General features: G+C 45.5%; 1 protein-coding gene and 1 long non-coding RNA gene across 3 annotated transcripts in view; one reads left to right on the plus strand and one right to left on the minus strand.

Annotated features, from left to right (window-relative positions):
• The window catches only part of LOC148124510 (uncharacterized), a 104,990-nt gene that overhangs the window by 45,585 nt on the left and 45,908 nt on the right, over positions 1-13,497 (plus strand). The gene's annotated exons all lie outside the window — the stretch shown is intronic.
• GPSM1 (G protein signaling modulator 1) overlaps positions 1-13,497 on the minus strand; it is a 77,629-nt gene that overhangs the window by 33,413 nt on the left and 30,719 nt on the right. For both annotated transcript variants that reach the window (XM_026719131.2, XM_026719132.2), the window contains exon 9: positions 10,392-10,515. In XM_026719131.2, the coding sequence (XP_026574916.2) occupies positions 10,392-10,515 (124 nt within the window). The remainder of the gene's footprint in view (positions 1-10,391; positions 10,516-13,497) is intronic.

The raw sequence follows: 13,497 nt of genomic DNA on the forward strand, positions 1-13,497 counted from the left end.
AACACAACTCGAAACTACTTTTCCCGCTTCTGTCCCCAGCCAGCTCTCATCCTGTTAAGGCATCTTGCCAGCTGAGCCATCTCATCATGTTACCAAGGGGAAACAGGTTATCCCTGTGTGAGGCTGCAGGAGGCCACGAGAAGGATTCAGGCAGAGCCTTAAAACCCAAATCTCCTCTTGAAAAATCTTCACCACACCCAGGCCAGATTAAAAACAAAAACCTAACGGATACCTCATTTCCCTGCAAGCAGAAACAATGTTCTGCTCACCTTTCCATCAGAGGTAACAAGATACATACTCACCTGAACCAGAAAAAAACCTGTCGTTTCTTCAGTACTGGTTACCTCTTTAGCAGGCTCAGAAAGTTAATACTGGGTGCATTTCGAACAGCAGCTGACACTGCCTACACCTCTGTACTATTTCCCCCTCTGCTACCGCTATCCCACAAATTCAATTAAAAATGAGTTTTATCCCTCCTTCCTCCTCCCCACATCAGATCAGCAGCTTCTGACAACACAGGACTCGGTAGCTAAGGGAGAGAGAAAAAGGTAACCTTAAACATTTCTCCTCCTTTAATGCTCTGTTATTCTCCGCGTTCGTTATTGGCATGTTTACTAACTGGCACTGCAAACAAGTAAAACCTGGGGAGGTGGGGGCAATCCTTGGAGGCATTTCTAAATGCTTCCTCTATCTTTTAAGGTTTGTCGAAGTCTCTAATCTAGGGCGTTGCAACGTTCTAGGCCAGGAGAGTAGACAGTCCAACGATTCATCCCTATTTTTAGAAATGTCAAAGTCGTTCGGGTTTGTTTGCAGAGTTTTCAAATCCTAATCCTGCAGAGGTATGTATTTGAACAGCCTGTTTTCTCATATTTAATAAATTAACCAAAAGGAAGAAAGAAATTTATATCCAGAGAAGAACTAGACACAGTAGCCCATTACATACATATACCTTGGCCAACAGATCTCGATTTTTCAAGAACAACCTCCCGCTATGCCTGAAAAGTTTTCAATCCATATGTGCTACCTGTTCTAATAAGCTGGTGAGACATGGATCGTAACCTCACAATCGATAACAAAAACTACAAGTGACACAAAGAGCCGTGGAAAGAGACATCACGAGACAAGACAGAAAGATCTGCATGTGGATTAGATGTCAGATCCGAGTATCTGCCATTCTTCAATGGAAGAAGAAATGGGGGGTTTGATATAAACAAAAGTATACGATGCCATCAGAAGAGTAAAAGGATTGAGATAGAAATGGGCTGGTCACGTAGCAAGAAGAATTGATGGCAGGTGGACCAAGGCAGTCCTAGAATGGACCACACTTGATCAAAAGTGTCTATGAAAGAGACTTAAAACAAGCGGGATTGATGAAATTAGCAAGTATGGTGGGCCCAGTTGGTAGAAGAAAGCTCAGGACTGTATTGATTAGGAACATGCAGAAGAAGCCTTCATCCTGCAGTGGATAGATTATTATTATTATTATTATTATTATTATTATTATTATTATTATTATTATTATTATTATTACTATTATTATTATTTTCACAGGTCTCCAAAGCACAGGAGGGCAGAACAAGAAACAATGGGTGAAAACTAATCAAGGAGAGAAGCAATTTAAAACTAAGGAGGAATTTCCTGACGGTGAGAACAATTAACCAGAGGAATGACCTTGCCTCAGAAGTTGTGGGTGCTCCAACACTGGAAGTTTTTAAGAAGAGATTGGACAACCATTTGTCTGAAATGATGTAGGGTTTCCTGCCTAAGCAGGGGGTTGGACTAGAAGATCTCCAAGGTCCCTTCCAACTCTGTTATTCTATTCTGTTCTGAATTCTATTCTGAATTCTCTTCTATTCCAAATTCTCTTCTATTCCAAATTCTATTCCATTCTCTATTCTGTTCTGTTCTATTCTAATTCTAAATTCTATTCCGAATTCTCTTCTTTTCTTCTAAATTATCTTCTCTTCTAAATTCTATTCTATTCTAAATTCTATTCTTTTCTTTTCTCATACTGCCTTCTTGGGTTCCCTCTTTCATCTCTCTCCTTTCATTCCCCGCTCCGCCCCCAGCTGGAAAGACGTAGAAACCCAGCTGGCTCTGATCTTTTCGCTTTGCCCAAGAAACGCTTCCAAAATGCCCTTTTCTGCCAAATAGTCTTGCTCCACGAGTGAAGATTAAAGGCATCCGTCCTTTGTTACCGGGGCAGGTTAGGGGAAACGTAAGTTTCCAAGTGAGAGAATTTTGATAGGGGGTAAAAGTCCCGGATTTCTTTCCCCAAACTTTTGGGCTAACCTCACCAACCCTTCCAGAATTCCTGCTGTTGGGGGGAAAAAAAAAAGAGAGGGGAGAGAAATGCTTGTATTATTCGTCATTCATTTAAATTCTGAGTAGGAAGCCCATAGATGGGACCCTTAGAAAAGAGCTATGGCTCACTGGCTCAAAGCCACCAGCCTTTCATTCCTGACACAAAGGCGCTCGGCTTGCCAGCTGCCTCCACTTTTCTTCCCCCTTCCTCATTAATTCCAATTCAGGAATGCCACTTCTCCCAAACAGTACCCCCTCCCCGCACCAAAAAAAAAAAAAATACGACGTTGACCTTCAGCTACACAAAAACGCAAGAGTGGGTTCGACTGCATTCACACCGCACAATAGACGAGGATTGTGTCAACTGTGGTTGGGCAAATCCAAATGGCTGCCTCTGCCCTAAGGGGTGAACCAGAGCCGGGGTCTCCAACCTTGGCCACTTTAAGACTTGTGGACTTCAACCCCCAGAATTCCCCACCTGGCCATGAATGATAGAGTTGGAAGAGACCAGAAGGGTCATCTAAGTCGGGGGTCTCCAACCTTGGCAACTTTAAGGCTTGTGGACTTCAACCCCCAGAATTCCCCACCCAGCCATGAATGATAGAGTTGGAAGAGACCAGAAGGGTCATCTAAGTCGGGGGTCTCCAACCTTGGCAACTTTAAGGCTTGTGGACTTCAACTCCCAGAGTTCCTCAGCCAGCTTTGGAGACCCCCTTTGAACCAGAGATTCCTCTTAAAACCAGGGGTGGGCTGAAGGGGGTTCGCAAGGGTTCAGGAGGGTCCCCTAGCTAAGATTCTGTGCAGTTTACAGAACCCCCAAATCTCACTCCTGGCTGACTCCTGGCCCATCCATCCTTTCAGGAGTCCCCACACGGACCATTTTGCATGCAGGTAAGGGCAAGGTGCGCACAGAGGCTTGGGGAAGCAAAAAACAGGCCTCCCAGAAGTTCAGGAAGGCCAGAAATAGGCCCGTTTTTGGCTTCCGGAGTGCAGGGAGGCCATTTTCGCCCTCCTGGAGGCTGAAAAAAAAGCCTCCGGAGTCCGGGGAGGGGGGAAAAACTCCCCCCCCCCACACCGTGGTGCAGGAGGCCGAATAGGCCACGCCCACCATGTCCACGCTCACCCAGCAACCAGGCAGAGAACCACTTGTTAAATTTTTTTGAAGCCCACCCCTGCTTAAAACCATAATGCAGATCGAGATGGTTTGGAGAGAGCAAAGTGAGTGTCACCATTGTGACTTATTAACCCAGGTTTCAAATCTGCTGTTTGGAACCCCTGAAATGGCAATGGTGAAAATGATAATGCAATTATTTACTGGTTGTTTTTTTAAGAAAAAATATTCAAGTTTTTTGCAAAGTAAAAACAATACAAATTTAAAGATTTTTTTTAAAAAAATCACTTTATTGAATTAATTAACCACCAGGATGCTCTTTTTGCATCAGTGTCCTTTCTCTAGAGTTTTAGAACTGAAAGGGACTCCAGAGATCATCTATACCATCTAGTTTCTCAAACTTGGCAACTATAAGATGCATGGACTTGACTTCCAGAACTCCCCAGCGTGCATACATTGCCAAGTTCAGGAAACCCTGCGGCTGAGTGTTTCAGTTCAAGTCTAGTTTGAGAAACACTGATCTAGTCCAACTCATTTATAAACTGAATTTTAATCAATGAGTCCAAGAAATGTAATAAGTAAAGCCACTACAGTGGGCAGGATAACCAGGATAACCATCAACGAGAGATGGCTGCTATTTTTTCAAGAGTGAGTGAGTGAGGAAGGAAGGAAGGAAGGAAGGAAGGAAATAAATAAATAAATAAATAAATAGAGAGAAAGAAAAAGAGGGAGGGAGGGAGAGAGAGAAAGAAAGGAGAGGGAGTGAGAGAGAAAGAAAAAGAAAGAAAGAAAGAAAGAAAGAAAGAAAGAAAGAAAGAAAGAAGAAAGAAAGAAAGAAAGAAAGAAGGAGAAAGGGAGTGAGTGAGAGAAAGAAAGAGAGGGAGTGAGTGAGAGAGAGAAAGAAAGAAAGAAAGAAAGAAAGAAAGAAAGAAAGAAAGAAAGAAAGAAAGAAAGAAGAGGGGGGAGAGGGTGAGTGTGTGAGAGAAAGAAAAAAGAAAGAAAGAAAGAAAGAAAGAAAGAAAGAAAGAAAGAAAGAAAGAAAGAAAGAAAGAAAAATGGTAAAGTAAATGTGTACACACCATTATCTGGAAATCTTATTTGGTCCTATAATTGCTGGCTCGAGTGCTTGCCCGCCCCCTAATATAAAGCAGGTGCTATGAGCTGGGATACAAAAAGTCTCCACCTTCCTCCACCCAGATCTCCAAACTTATGGGCACAGTCCTTAGGTCTGACCCCTCCAGATGTGCAAGTGGGAGAGCCTGCATCTGGAATTGCATATCTCTCCCCCCCCACCCCGCCCCGCTTTTACATGGACGGAAGACACCACACCTTCCTCCTATGTTCTGCACAACTTTTGAACTTCTTTCTGGAGAAGCTTCTCGAAAGAAATGAAAGATTAAACACAGAGACGAGGCAACAAATCCCAGCCGATTCTAAGCTAAGCGGCAATTATGTCGGACAGCCTCTTGGAGAAGCTGAACAACCGTAATTAAAGCACTTCAGACGCGCCCTTCTTCGTCAGGGAAGTGGAGAAGAAGAGAAGGAGCCGGTCTTGCTGTCAAGAAGGAGCCCACAGCTAAATTCTTTGCTGAAACGGCTGTCTCCCGGTAAATGGCCTCCCCCCGAGACTGGCACCCAGAAGGTCAGGCCAAGAGAAGAGAGACTGGGCTGCAGACTCAAGAGTTGAGAAAATGGGAAAAACGCCTTCTGCAGAGCTGCCACCCTAAAATACACATTGCACATTTCTGTTCTCGCCAGCGCAAAAGAGGTTGAGACTCTGGAAAGAGTGCAGAGAAGAGCAACCAAGAGGATTAGGGGACTGGAGACTAAAACATATGAAGAACGGCTGCAGGAACCGGGCCTGGCTAGTCTGGGGAAGAGAAGGACCAGGGAAGAAGGACCTTGTAGGTCATCTAGTCCAACTCCCTGCCCAAGCGAGAGACCCTACACCAGTGGAGGCAAACCGTTTTTGGCTCCTGTGCCAATAATTGCGCGCGCACTCGTGCGTGCGTACTCGAGTGCCAGCACCCAGAAGGCAATGCGTGCTGGCCTCACCCACCCACCCCTCTCCATGTGCGCGCAATCCCCTTGCGGGCTTCGCACCTGCGATTCCCCTGCCACTTACCATGCATCTGCGCCTGCGATCACCCCTCCATGCGCCACGTGCCAGCACATGCACACATGATCCCCTTGCCCCGCACCTGCGTGCGGGATCACCCCTTGCGCCATCCATCTGCGCATGCACGTGTGTCTCCCGCGCACACACACACACTATGCATGCGCACCAGATACCCGGCAATCAGCTGTCAGGCACGGCAGTGCGCACTCATGCACAGTGCGGCTCTTCCGGGCAAGCTCTCGTGCCCCGGGGGAAATGGCTGTGTGTGCCACTTCTGGCACGTGTGGCATAGGTTCGCCTACACCATTTCTGACAGATGGCATGGTCTGAACGGCCTCCAGAGGGCCTTTCAACCTGCATAGGATTTGCTGTTACAAACCTATTGGGTGGCTTGAACAGCCAAACAGCAGCGCCAACCTGACTGCAATTACAATGGCAGTTTAGAGTACAGAGCAAACATGCGTTTTAAGGAACAAAAGACTCTTGTGGAGGAACCACAAGGTATCTAGGCATCATCACCAACATCATCCACCCACCCCCGTTTGGGTGCTGCAAAATTTTTGCCAGCTTTTGACTCGACAGCGTTTTACAAACGAAGGTGCGGGATGCGCCCATTTTTAGCAAGGTTCAAAACTTGTCGAGAGAAAGGGAAGGGCAGAAGACTACTTACGCTAAATTTCCCCCGCCATCAAGGGCTGAATCGCGAGAGAAGTGTTGACGGTTGATATTGTTTTAGTCAAAAGAAAAAAAGAAAAGGAACCGTAGAAGGAAAGGCATTCATGCTCCGGAGCTCTCCATGGCACACGGTTTGCTGGCCTTGGTCACCTTGGAGTATGCAAACAAGCCAGATAAAGGTTGGCTGTTGAGTCAGTTCAGAGCCAGCCCTCTGCAGACGGGGGCCTTGGGTGGCAACACAGATAAAGCGGCTCCATTTCAGAGTCCTACCAGGGGAGGGGCAACTTGTCCAGGACTTGGGTGAAAACCCCTCCCCAACTTTGGACTTTTTGGGGTCAAAAAGAAAAATGATTTTGTGGTTTAGGAGTTCGATGGTTAGAAAGAATTGGTTATAAAAAGAAGGGAATTATGATTTGGGGTTTTGAAGTTAGAGGGGAATAAAAAACTTGGATAATAGAAAAGAGCCCTTTCTTTTGGAACCATGGAGTAAGGAAATAACTTTGTATTTGCTGAAAAGGAAAACGGAACATTCTTCTTTCTATTAAGAGCTTCGGTGGCGCAGTGGTGAGAGTGAAGTACTGCAGGCTCCTTCTGCTGACTGCCAGCTGCCTGTCATTTGGTAGATCAAATCTCATCAGGCTCAAGGTTGACTCAGCCTTCCGTCCTTCCGAGGTCGGTAAAATGAGGACCCAGATTGTTGGAGGCAATCAATGAACCGCTTTGAGAGGGCTGTAAAGCATTGTGAAGCAGTATATAAGTCTAAATGCTACTGCTATCTATACCTATACCTATACCTATACCTATACCTATACCTATAATCTAATCTAATCTATCTATCATCTATCTATCGTGATGGCTCAATGGTCAGAATACAGCATTGCAGGTTAATTCTGCCCACTGCCAGCAGTTCAAATCTCACCAGGCTCAAGGTTGACTCAGCCTTCCGTCCTTCCAATGTGAGTAAAATGAGGATCCAAATTGTTGGGGAAATATGCTGACTCTGTAAACCACTTAGAGAGGGGCTGCAAAGCACTATAAAGCGGTATATAAATCTAAGTGCTATTGCTATTGCTTTTTATTCTTCCTTCCTGCACTTTTCCCTTTCTTTTTCCTTTCCTGTCTGTCTTTTCTTATTAGTTTATATTACTTTTTATGCTCTGTATAAAGCTTTCAATTTAAAAATCGATTTAAAAAAAGAGAATTAGAATGAAATCTTTGAGAGAGAAGCTGGATTAGAATTGTACGTACAGGTGACTTATGACCAGATTGTCCATCAGGGTTGAAAGCTGGGATGGTCATAACCCACATGACTGACCCAATTTCACAACCTTTTTGTGTGACGCTTGCTTAAAGCAAACTTCACTGTTGTTCAGTGAACCAATGTTTTTTTATGGGCCAGTTTTGCCAACAGCTGGAAGCAAATGCCAGTTTTCAGCAAAACGGTCAAACAGGGTCACACAACTAGGATACTGTAAAGAGCTGAAAAAGTGAGGTGATTGTGAGCACCCAACATACAGTCAACATGAGCGCACAACAGTATCAACCAAAGGAACACAGCCACACTCTCAAACAACTGGATACCTGCAAAGAAAGGATAGGGTTCCCCCAGGTGTTATCCTGTCCCTGTTCTTTAAAAATATAAAGAGCAATCAGACAAGACAAACACACGGATCTTGTCCTTTTCTGCCTCAACATGTTGGAATTTATACAATCACCACAGGTACAAATCAATCTTCCAGAAGGAGAAAAAAAAAGATGTGGAGACTCTAGAAAAAGTACAGAGAAGAGCAACCAGGATGATTAGGGGCTGAAACAGACGATGAACGGTTGCAGGAACTGGGCCTGGCTAGTCTAGGGAAGAAAAGGACCAGGGGAGACAGGAGAGCAGCCTTCCAATATTTGAGGGCTACCACAGAGAGGAGGAAGAGGTCAAGCTATTTTCCAAAGCACCCAAAGGCCAGAGAAGGAATAATGGATGGAAACAGATTAAGGAAAGATTCAACCTGGAAATAAGGAGGAATTTTCTGACAGGGAGAACAATCAATCTATGGAACAGAAGTTGCCTTCGGAAGGACCATAACAATACAAGAGCATACAATTTACTTAACGTAAACTGCACCAAACTTGATTGCAGGAAATACGACTTCAGCAACAGGGTGGTCAATGTCTGGAATACTCTACCTGACTCTGTGGTTTCTTCCCCAAACCCCAAAAACTTTAACCTTAGACTGTCTACTATTGACCTCACTCCTTTCCTAAGAGGTCTGTAGGGGGCATGCATAAATGCACCAATCGTGCCTACCGTCCCTGTCCTATTGTTTCTCTTTTATTATTCGTACATGTATCCATTTCATGTATCCATAACTATGTTTATACTTCTACCTGTTATGTTATAATTGCTCGACAAAATAAATAAAAAATAAATAAAAACAATTTAAATAAAAAAAGGTGTGGGAGCTTCATCCCTGGAGGCTTTCAAGAAGAGACTGGAGGAAATGGTGTAGGGTCTCCTACTGGGGCAGTGGTGGTGGTGGTGGTTGGACTAGATGACCTACAAGGCCCCTTCTAGCTCTGTCATTCTGTTAACCTGTTAAAAAGTCTCTTCTCCACTTAAAAAAAAAATCAAAGGGTTTTTTGGGGGGTGGATGTTGTTATCTCGATTGCCCAAACAGCCATGTGCCTGTTTTATTCCATACACACAGTTTTTTTTCCCCTTTTCAATTCATTTGGTCCTCCACAGTGAGGTAAATATGACCTTGAGAATGATGATGTGCTGATGTGCGAGGCTATTATGGCCCCATTAAACCTTTGAAAGAACAACAGCAACACTTACTGAAGCTGCAGTTTTTGTTCCTGACAACTTTCTCCTGTAATTACAGAGAGAGAGAAAGAGATCAGGATTTAGTGCTCGAGAGATTCAGGAGAAAAGAGGCTGGCTTGTTAAAAGGATGGATCAACCTCCTTCATCCATTTGGGGTTCCAGCCATTGCAGAATCTTAAGTTTATCCAAGTAGAGCACAACTGAGCCCCAAATGTATGGTATGGCCTTACTCCTGAGTCGAACCTGCTTTCTCAATTGTTCTTGTCTTCTGGTCGCCCTGCTCATGCACAGGCTGGGAACCGCTTCACTGCTGTCCGAGCCTGAAGGCAGCTGATGACTGCCAGCCTGCCCTGGCCCCATCTCTGCCTCTGATGCAGAGCCCTCGTCTGAGCCTTTCTCAGCCTCCAGGACTGGCCCAGGTTCCGCCCCAACCTCCTCACTACTTGTTCTGACCAAGGCTTCCCAAGACTGTAATTAAACACATGCTTAGTTAAAACAAATCTTGTTTTATTTCAATGCTGGGAATTATGTTCATTCCCAACCGGTAATGAGTCCCAAACAGTCCCTCAAGATAAGCACTCACCTTTCTTTTCTTTGAACTTCTGCCAACAGCTAGAGTGCTAAATGTATTATAAAAAAACCAACCAAAGTACAAAGTCCACACAGAGCTTCAAGGATTAATCTGAACAGAACAAACGACTTTGCTTCCTGCAAAGGTTTCATCATCTTGGCCTGACTTTTATGCCTTAGGGGAGGGACAATCACCTCCAAGCCTTATTCTTGAGTCACCCCTTTTGTCTCAGCTGCTCTTGCCTTCTAGCAGCTCTGTGCACACGTGCACTGGGAACAGGCTCCCCTTGTTCCTCTGCCTTGCTGCTGCCAGATTCCGGAAGCTCCAAAGTTAGCACCCCACTTCCAGATGGTCCTGGCCCCATCCCTGCACCGGACACAGGACCCTCGTCTGAGTCCTCTTCAGACTCCCTGACTGATCCCCGTTCTTCCCCACTGTCCGATTCCGCTGCCATCTGCACAGGCTGCTGGTGAACCACAACACTACTGTTTGACTCTGCTGCCAGCTCCATCAGCCGCCGGCGGGCCACAACACCAAATGCAATTTGCATTTTTAAAAATCTGCTTTGCCCCCTAGAAGGAGGCCAACTGTCTACCGGAGGACAGAATAATCTCATGAACAAAGGCAAAATAATCTGCTTTTTACATGGCTCTGAACATCCTTAGCCAGTCCACTGACAAGCTTTCCCCAACTGGTTTCCTTGGCCAGTTTTGCTGTTTGCCAGACCAAGAGAAGGCAGAGAACACATTGGAAGGACAAAAAGAAGAGATCCTGGAAGAACACAACTTACCTTGGATTTCATATCCAGCAGAAACCGAGGCATCAGGCCCCACACCGCTCTGCTCCGAGCCCAACGCGGATCGCAGCTGTTCAATGCTTGTACATGCTGTCACTTCGCCAGTGGGGTCCCCAATCTGCAAAAGAGCAACTAACCACGATCATTTGATTAAAAAAACGGACGCCTGCTTTTATACAGTAGCTTGAAAAAGTGAATTTCCAATGCCTTTTGTTCTTCCTGAAAGAGCCTTGTGAGCCAACCCATCCTTTTTATTTTCTAAAAATACCCATGCGGTGCCTGCTGGGCATTTAATTTTTATAAATTAAAATTTATAAAGGGGAGAAGCAACTTAGAACTAAGGAGAAATGTCCTGACAGTTAAAACGATTAATCAGTGGAACAATTTGCTTCCAGAAGTTGTGAATGCTCCAACACCGGAAGTTTTAAAGAAGAGATTTGATCACCGTTTGTCTGAAATGGTTATAGGGTTTCCTGCCAAAGCAGGAGGTTGGACTAGAAGACCTCCAAGGTCCCTTCCAACTCTGTTATTCTAATTCTAAAGCAGTTAAATGTAAGGTTGGAAGCAGAGGTGGTATTCAGCAGGCTCTGACCAATGAACTGGTAGCGGAAATGTTGAGTAGTTCAGAGAACCAGCCAATCCCGCCTCTGACTGGCCCCGCCAACCGCATCTCTTCTCTGCCTCCCATTGAGTCCCAGCTGATCATCTGGGTCTCCTTTGGTTGCCCTGCACAGGAGAACAGAGCTGGAAAGCAGGTTAGAGGAGTGGGGAGGGAAGGGGGATTTTGCAGTATCCTTCTTGTCAACTCATAAAACATATTGGTTGTTTGTTTGGAGTAACACTGCTCCCACTGCCACATCCCTGGCATCTGCTTGAATGACGAAGGGTTGTTTGGGGTCAGGATGCTTCAGTACTGGTTCTTTTGCAAACAGTTCTTTCAGTGTTCCAAATGCTTTTTGGCAGGTTAGGCCCCACTGTAGGGGTTGTCCTGGGCGGGTTTCATTCCTGGACTCCCTGTCTTTAGGACGTCCAGCATGGTTTGGCAATCCTCATGAAGGAAGGGATGAATTGTTGGTAGAAGTTTGTGAACCCCAAGAAGCTTTGTAGCTGTCTGAGGGTACAAGGAGGCTGCCAGCACAGAACGGCTTGTACTTTGGCTGGGTCCATCTCTATGTTCTCATTGGAGACTTGGTACCTAGGTAGTCCAATTGTGCATGGTGAAGTTTGCATTTTGACAGCTTGACATATACAGGTTTGTTGCTAGAAGTTTTTCCAGTACCTGGCAGACTAGGGGTATGTGGTTGTCCATCGCCTCAGTGTAGATGAGAATGTCATCTAAGTAGACAAGAACCCCCTTATAAAGATGTTCGTGCAGCACTTCATTTATTAACTGCATGAACACCGCTGGGTGGCCCTGTAGTCCGAAAGGCATGACCTTGAATAGGAAGTTCCCTAGAGGGCAGTTGAACGCTGTTTTCTATTCATCTCCCTCCCAGATGCAGACTCAGTTCATGATTTAATTGGAGTAACTGCCAGAATCCTGATGCTTCCCCTGCCATGCCCACCAAGCCACACCCACCCAGCCATGCCACGCCCACCAAGCCATGCCCACCCGCCTGCCCATGCCATGCCCACCAAGCCACACCCACCCAGCCATGTCCACAGAACCGGTAGTAAAATAAATTGAATCCCACCACTGGTTGGAAGGTATCTTGGAAGGTATCTTGGAAGGTATCTTACCCAGTGTTTCGTGACTCTTGGCCACTTCTAAGAGTTGCATGGACTTCAACTACCAGAACTCTTCAGTCAGCATGCTGGTTGGGAATTCTGGGAGTTGAAGTCCACAAAAAGTTGAGAAATGCCTTCTCCAGTTCTCTGACCTGAGCAGGAATCCATCATGGACCTCCCTCCTCAGTTGAGACAACTATTCAACTGTTGAGAATCCAACTTCTGCTGAAGCAGTCTGTTCCGCTCTTAGCTGGAAGCACATTTTAAAAATGATTTCAAAGAACTTATTTTTAAAACAAAGTCAAAGGAGGGCAGGACTTGTGCGGAACAGTTCTGTGCATAAGGCTGAAGAGGGGACGATAAAACTGAGCTTCCAACGATTAATGATCCAGTTAACAGATCCATTACATGACACGTAAGGGTGCCAAGCAGGCTTTCTAATTTAGGAAAGGTCAAGCAAAGGAGAGAGCACAACACAAAACACACCTTTTTTTGCACCAAAGAAGTTTAATAAAACAGAGTAGCAGAGTTGGAAGGGACCTTGGAGGTTATCTAGTCCAACCCCCTGCTCAAGCAGGAGACCCTGTACTGGGTTGGACTAGAAGACCTCCAAGGTCCCTTCCAACTATATTATGATTATCTTCTCCAATATTGTTTTCTGGTCTGGTCTGGTCTGATTTACCCTACCCCATCTTATTTTTCCCTAAATTTCCAACTATTTCATTTAAAGGCAAACAGTCACAAAGGCTTAGGGATTTACACCAAATTTATTAGCTGGAAAAGCTGTTACCGGATTCCTTGCAATTTTCAGGAAAAACGGAACTGGGCATGATGGTACAGGAGGCAACACGGAACATGAAGAAGCATCCCTGGGAACAACTAGGACCCCAGGGTGTCCTAGCTGAATACAATAGATCAACCCACCCCATTTGAAGTGGGGATAAAATCTTGCAAGCTGATTGGTCCCTTGTTTAGGATAACAGATTAGCAGAGTTGGAAGGGACCTTGTAGGTCATCTGGTCCAACCCACCACCCAAGCAGGAGACCCTACACCATTTCTGACAAGTGGCAATCCAGTCTCTTCTTGAAAGCCTCCAGTGATGAAGCTCCCACAACTTCCTCAGGCAACTTCTGTTCCATGGCTTGATTGCTCTCCCTGTCAGGCAATTCCTCCTTATTTCCAGGTTGAATCTCTCCTTATCCAGTTTCCATCCATTGTTCCTTGCCTGGCCTACAGGTGCCTTGGAGAATAGCTTGACCCCCTCCTCCTTTCTGTGGCAGCCCCTAAAATATTGGAACACCGCTATCATGTCTCCCCTGGTCCTTCTCTTTACTAGACTAGCCAAGCCCAGTTCCTGCAACTGTTCATCGT

The sequence above is a fragment of the Pseudonaja textilis genome, chromosome 17, assembly GCF_049901715.1.
Source record: "Pseudonaja textilis isolate UNSWEBS1 chromosome 17, rPseTex1.2, whole genome shotgun sequence".
NCBI lineage: Eukaryota > Metazoa > Chordata > Lepidosauria > Squamata > Elapidae > Pseudonaja > Pseudonaja textilis.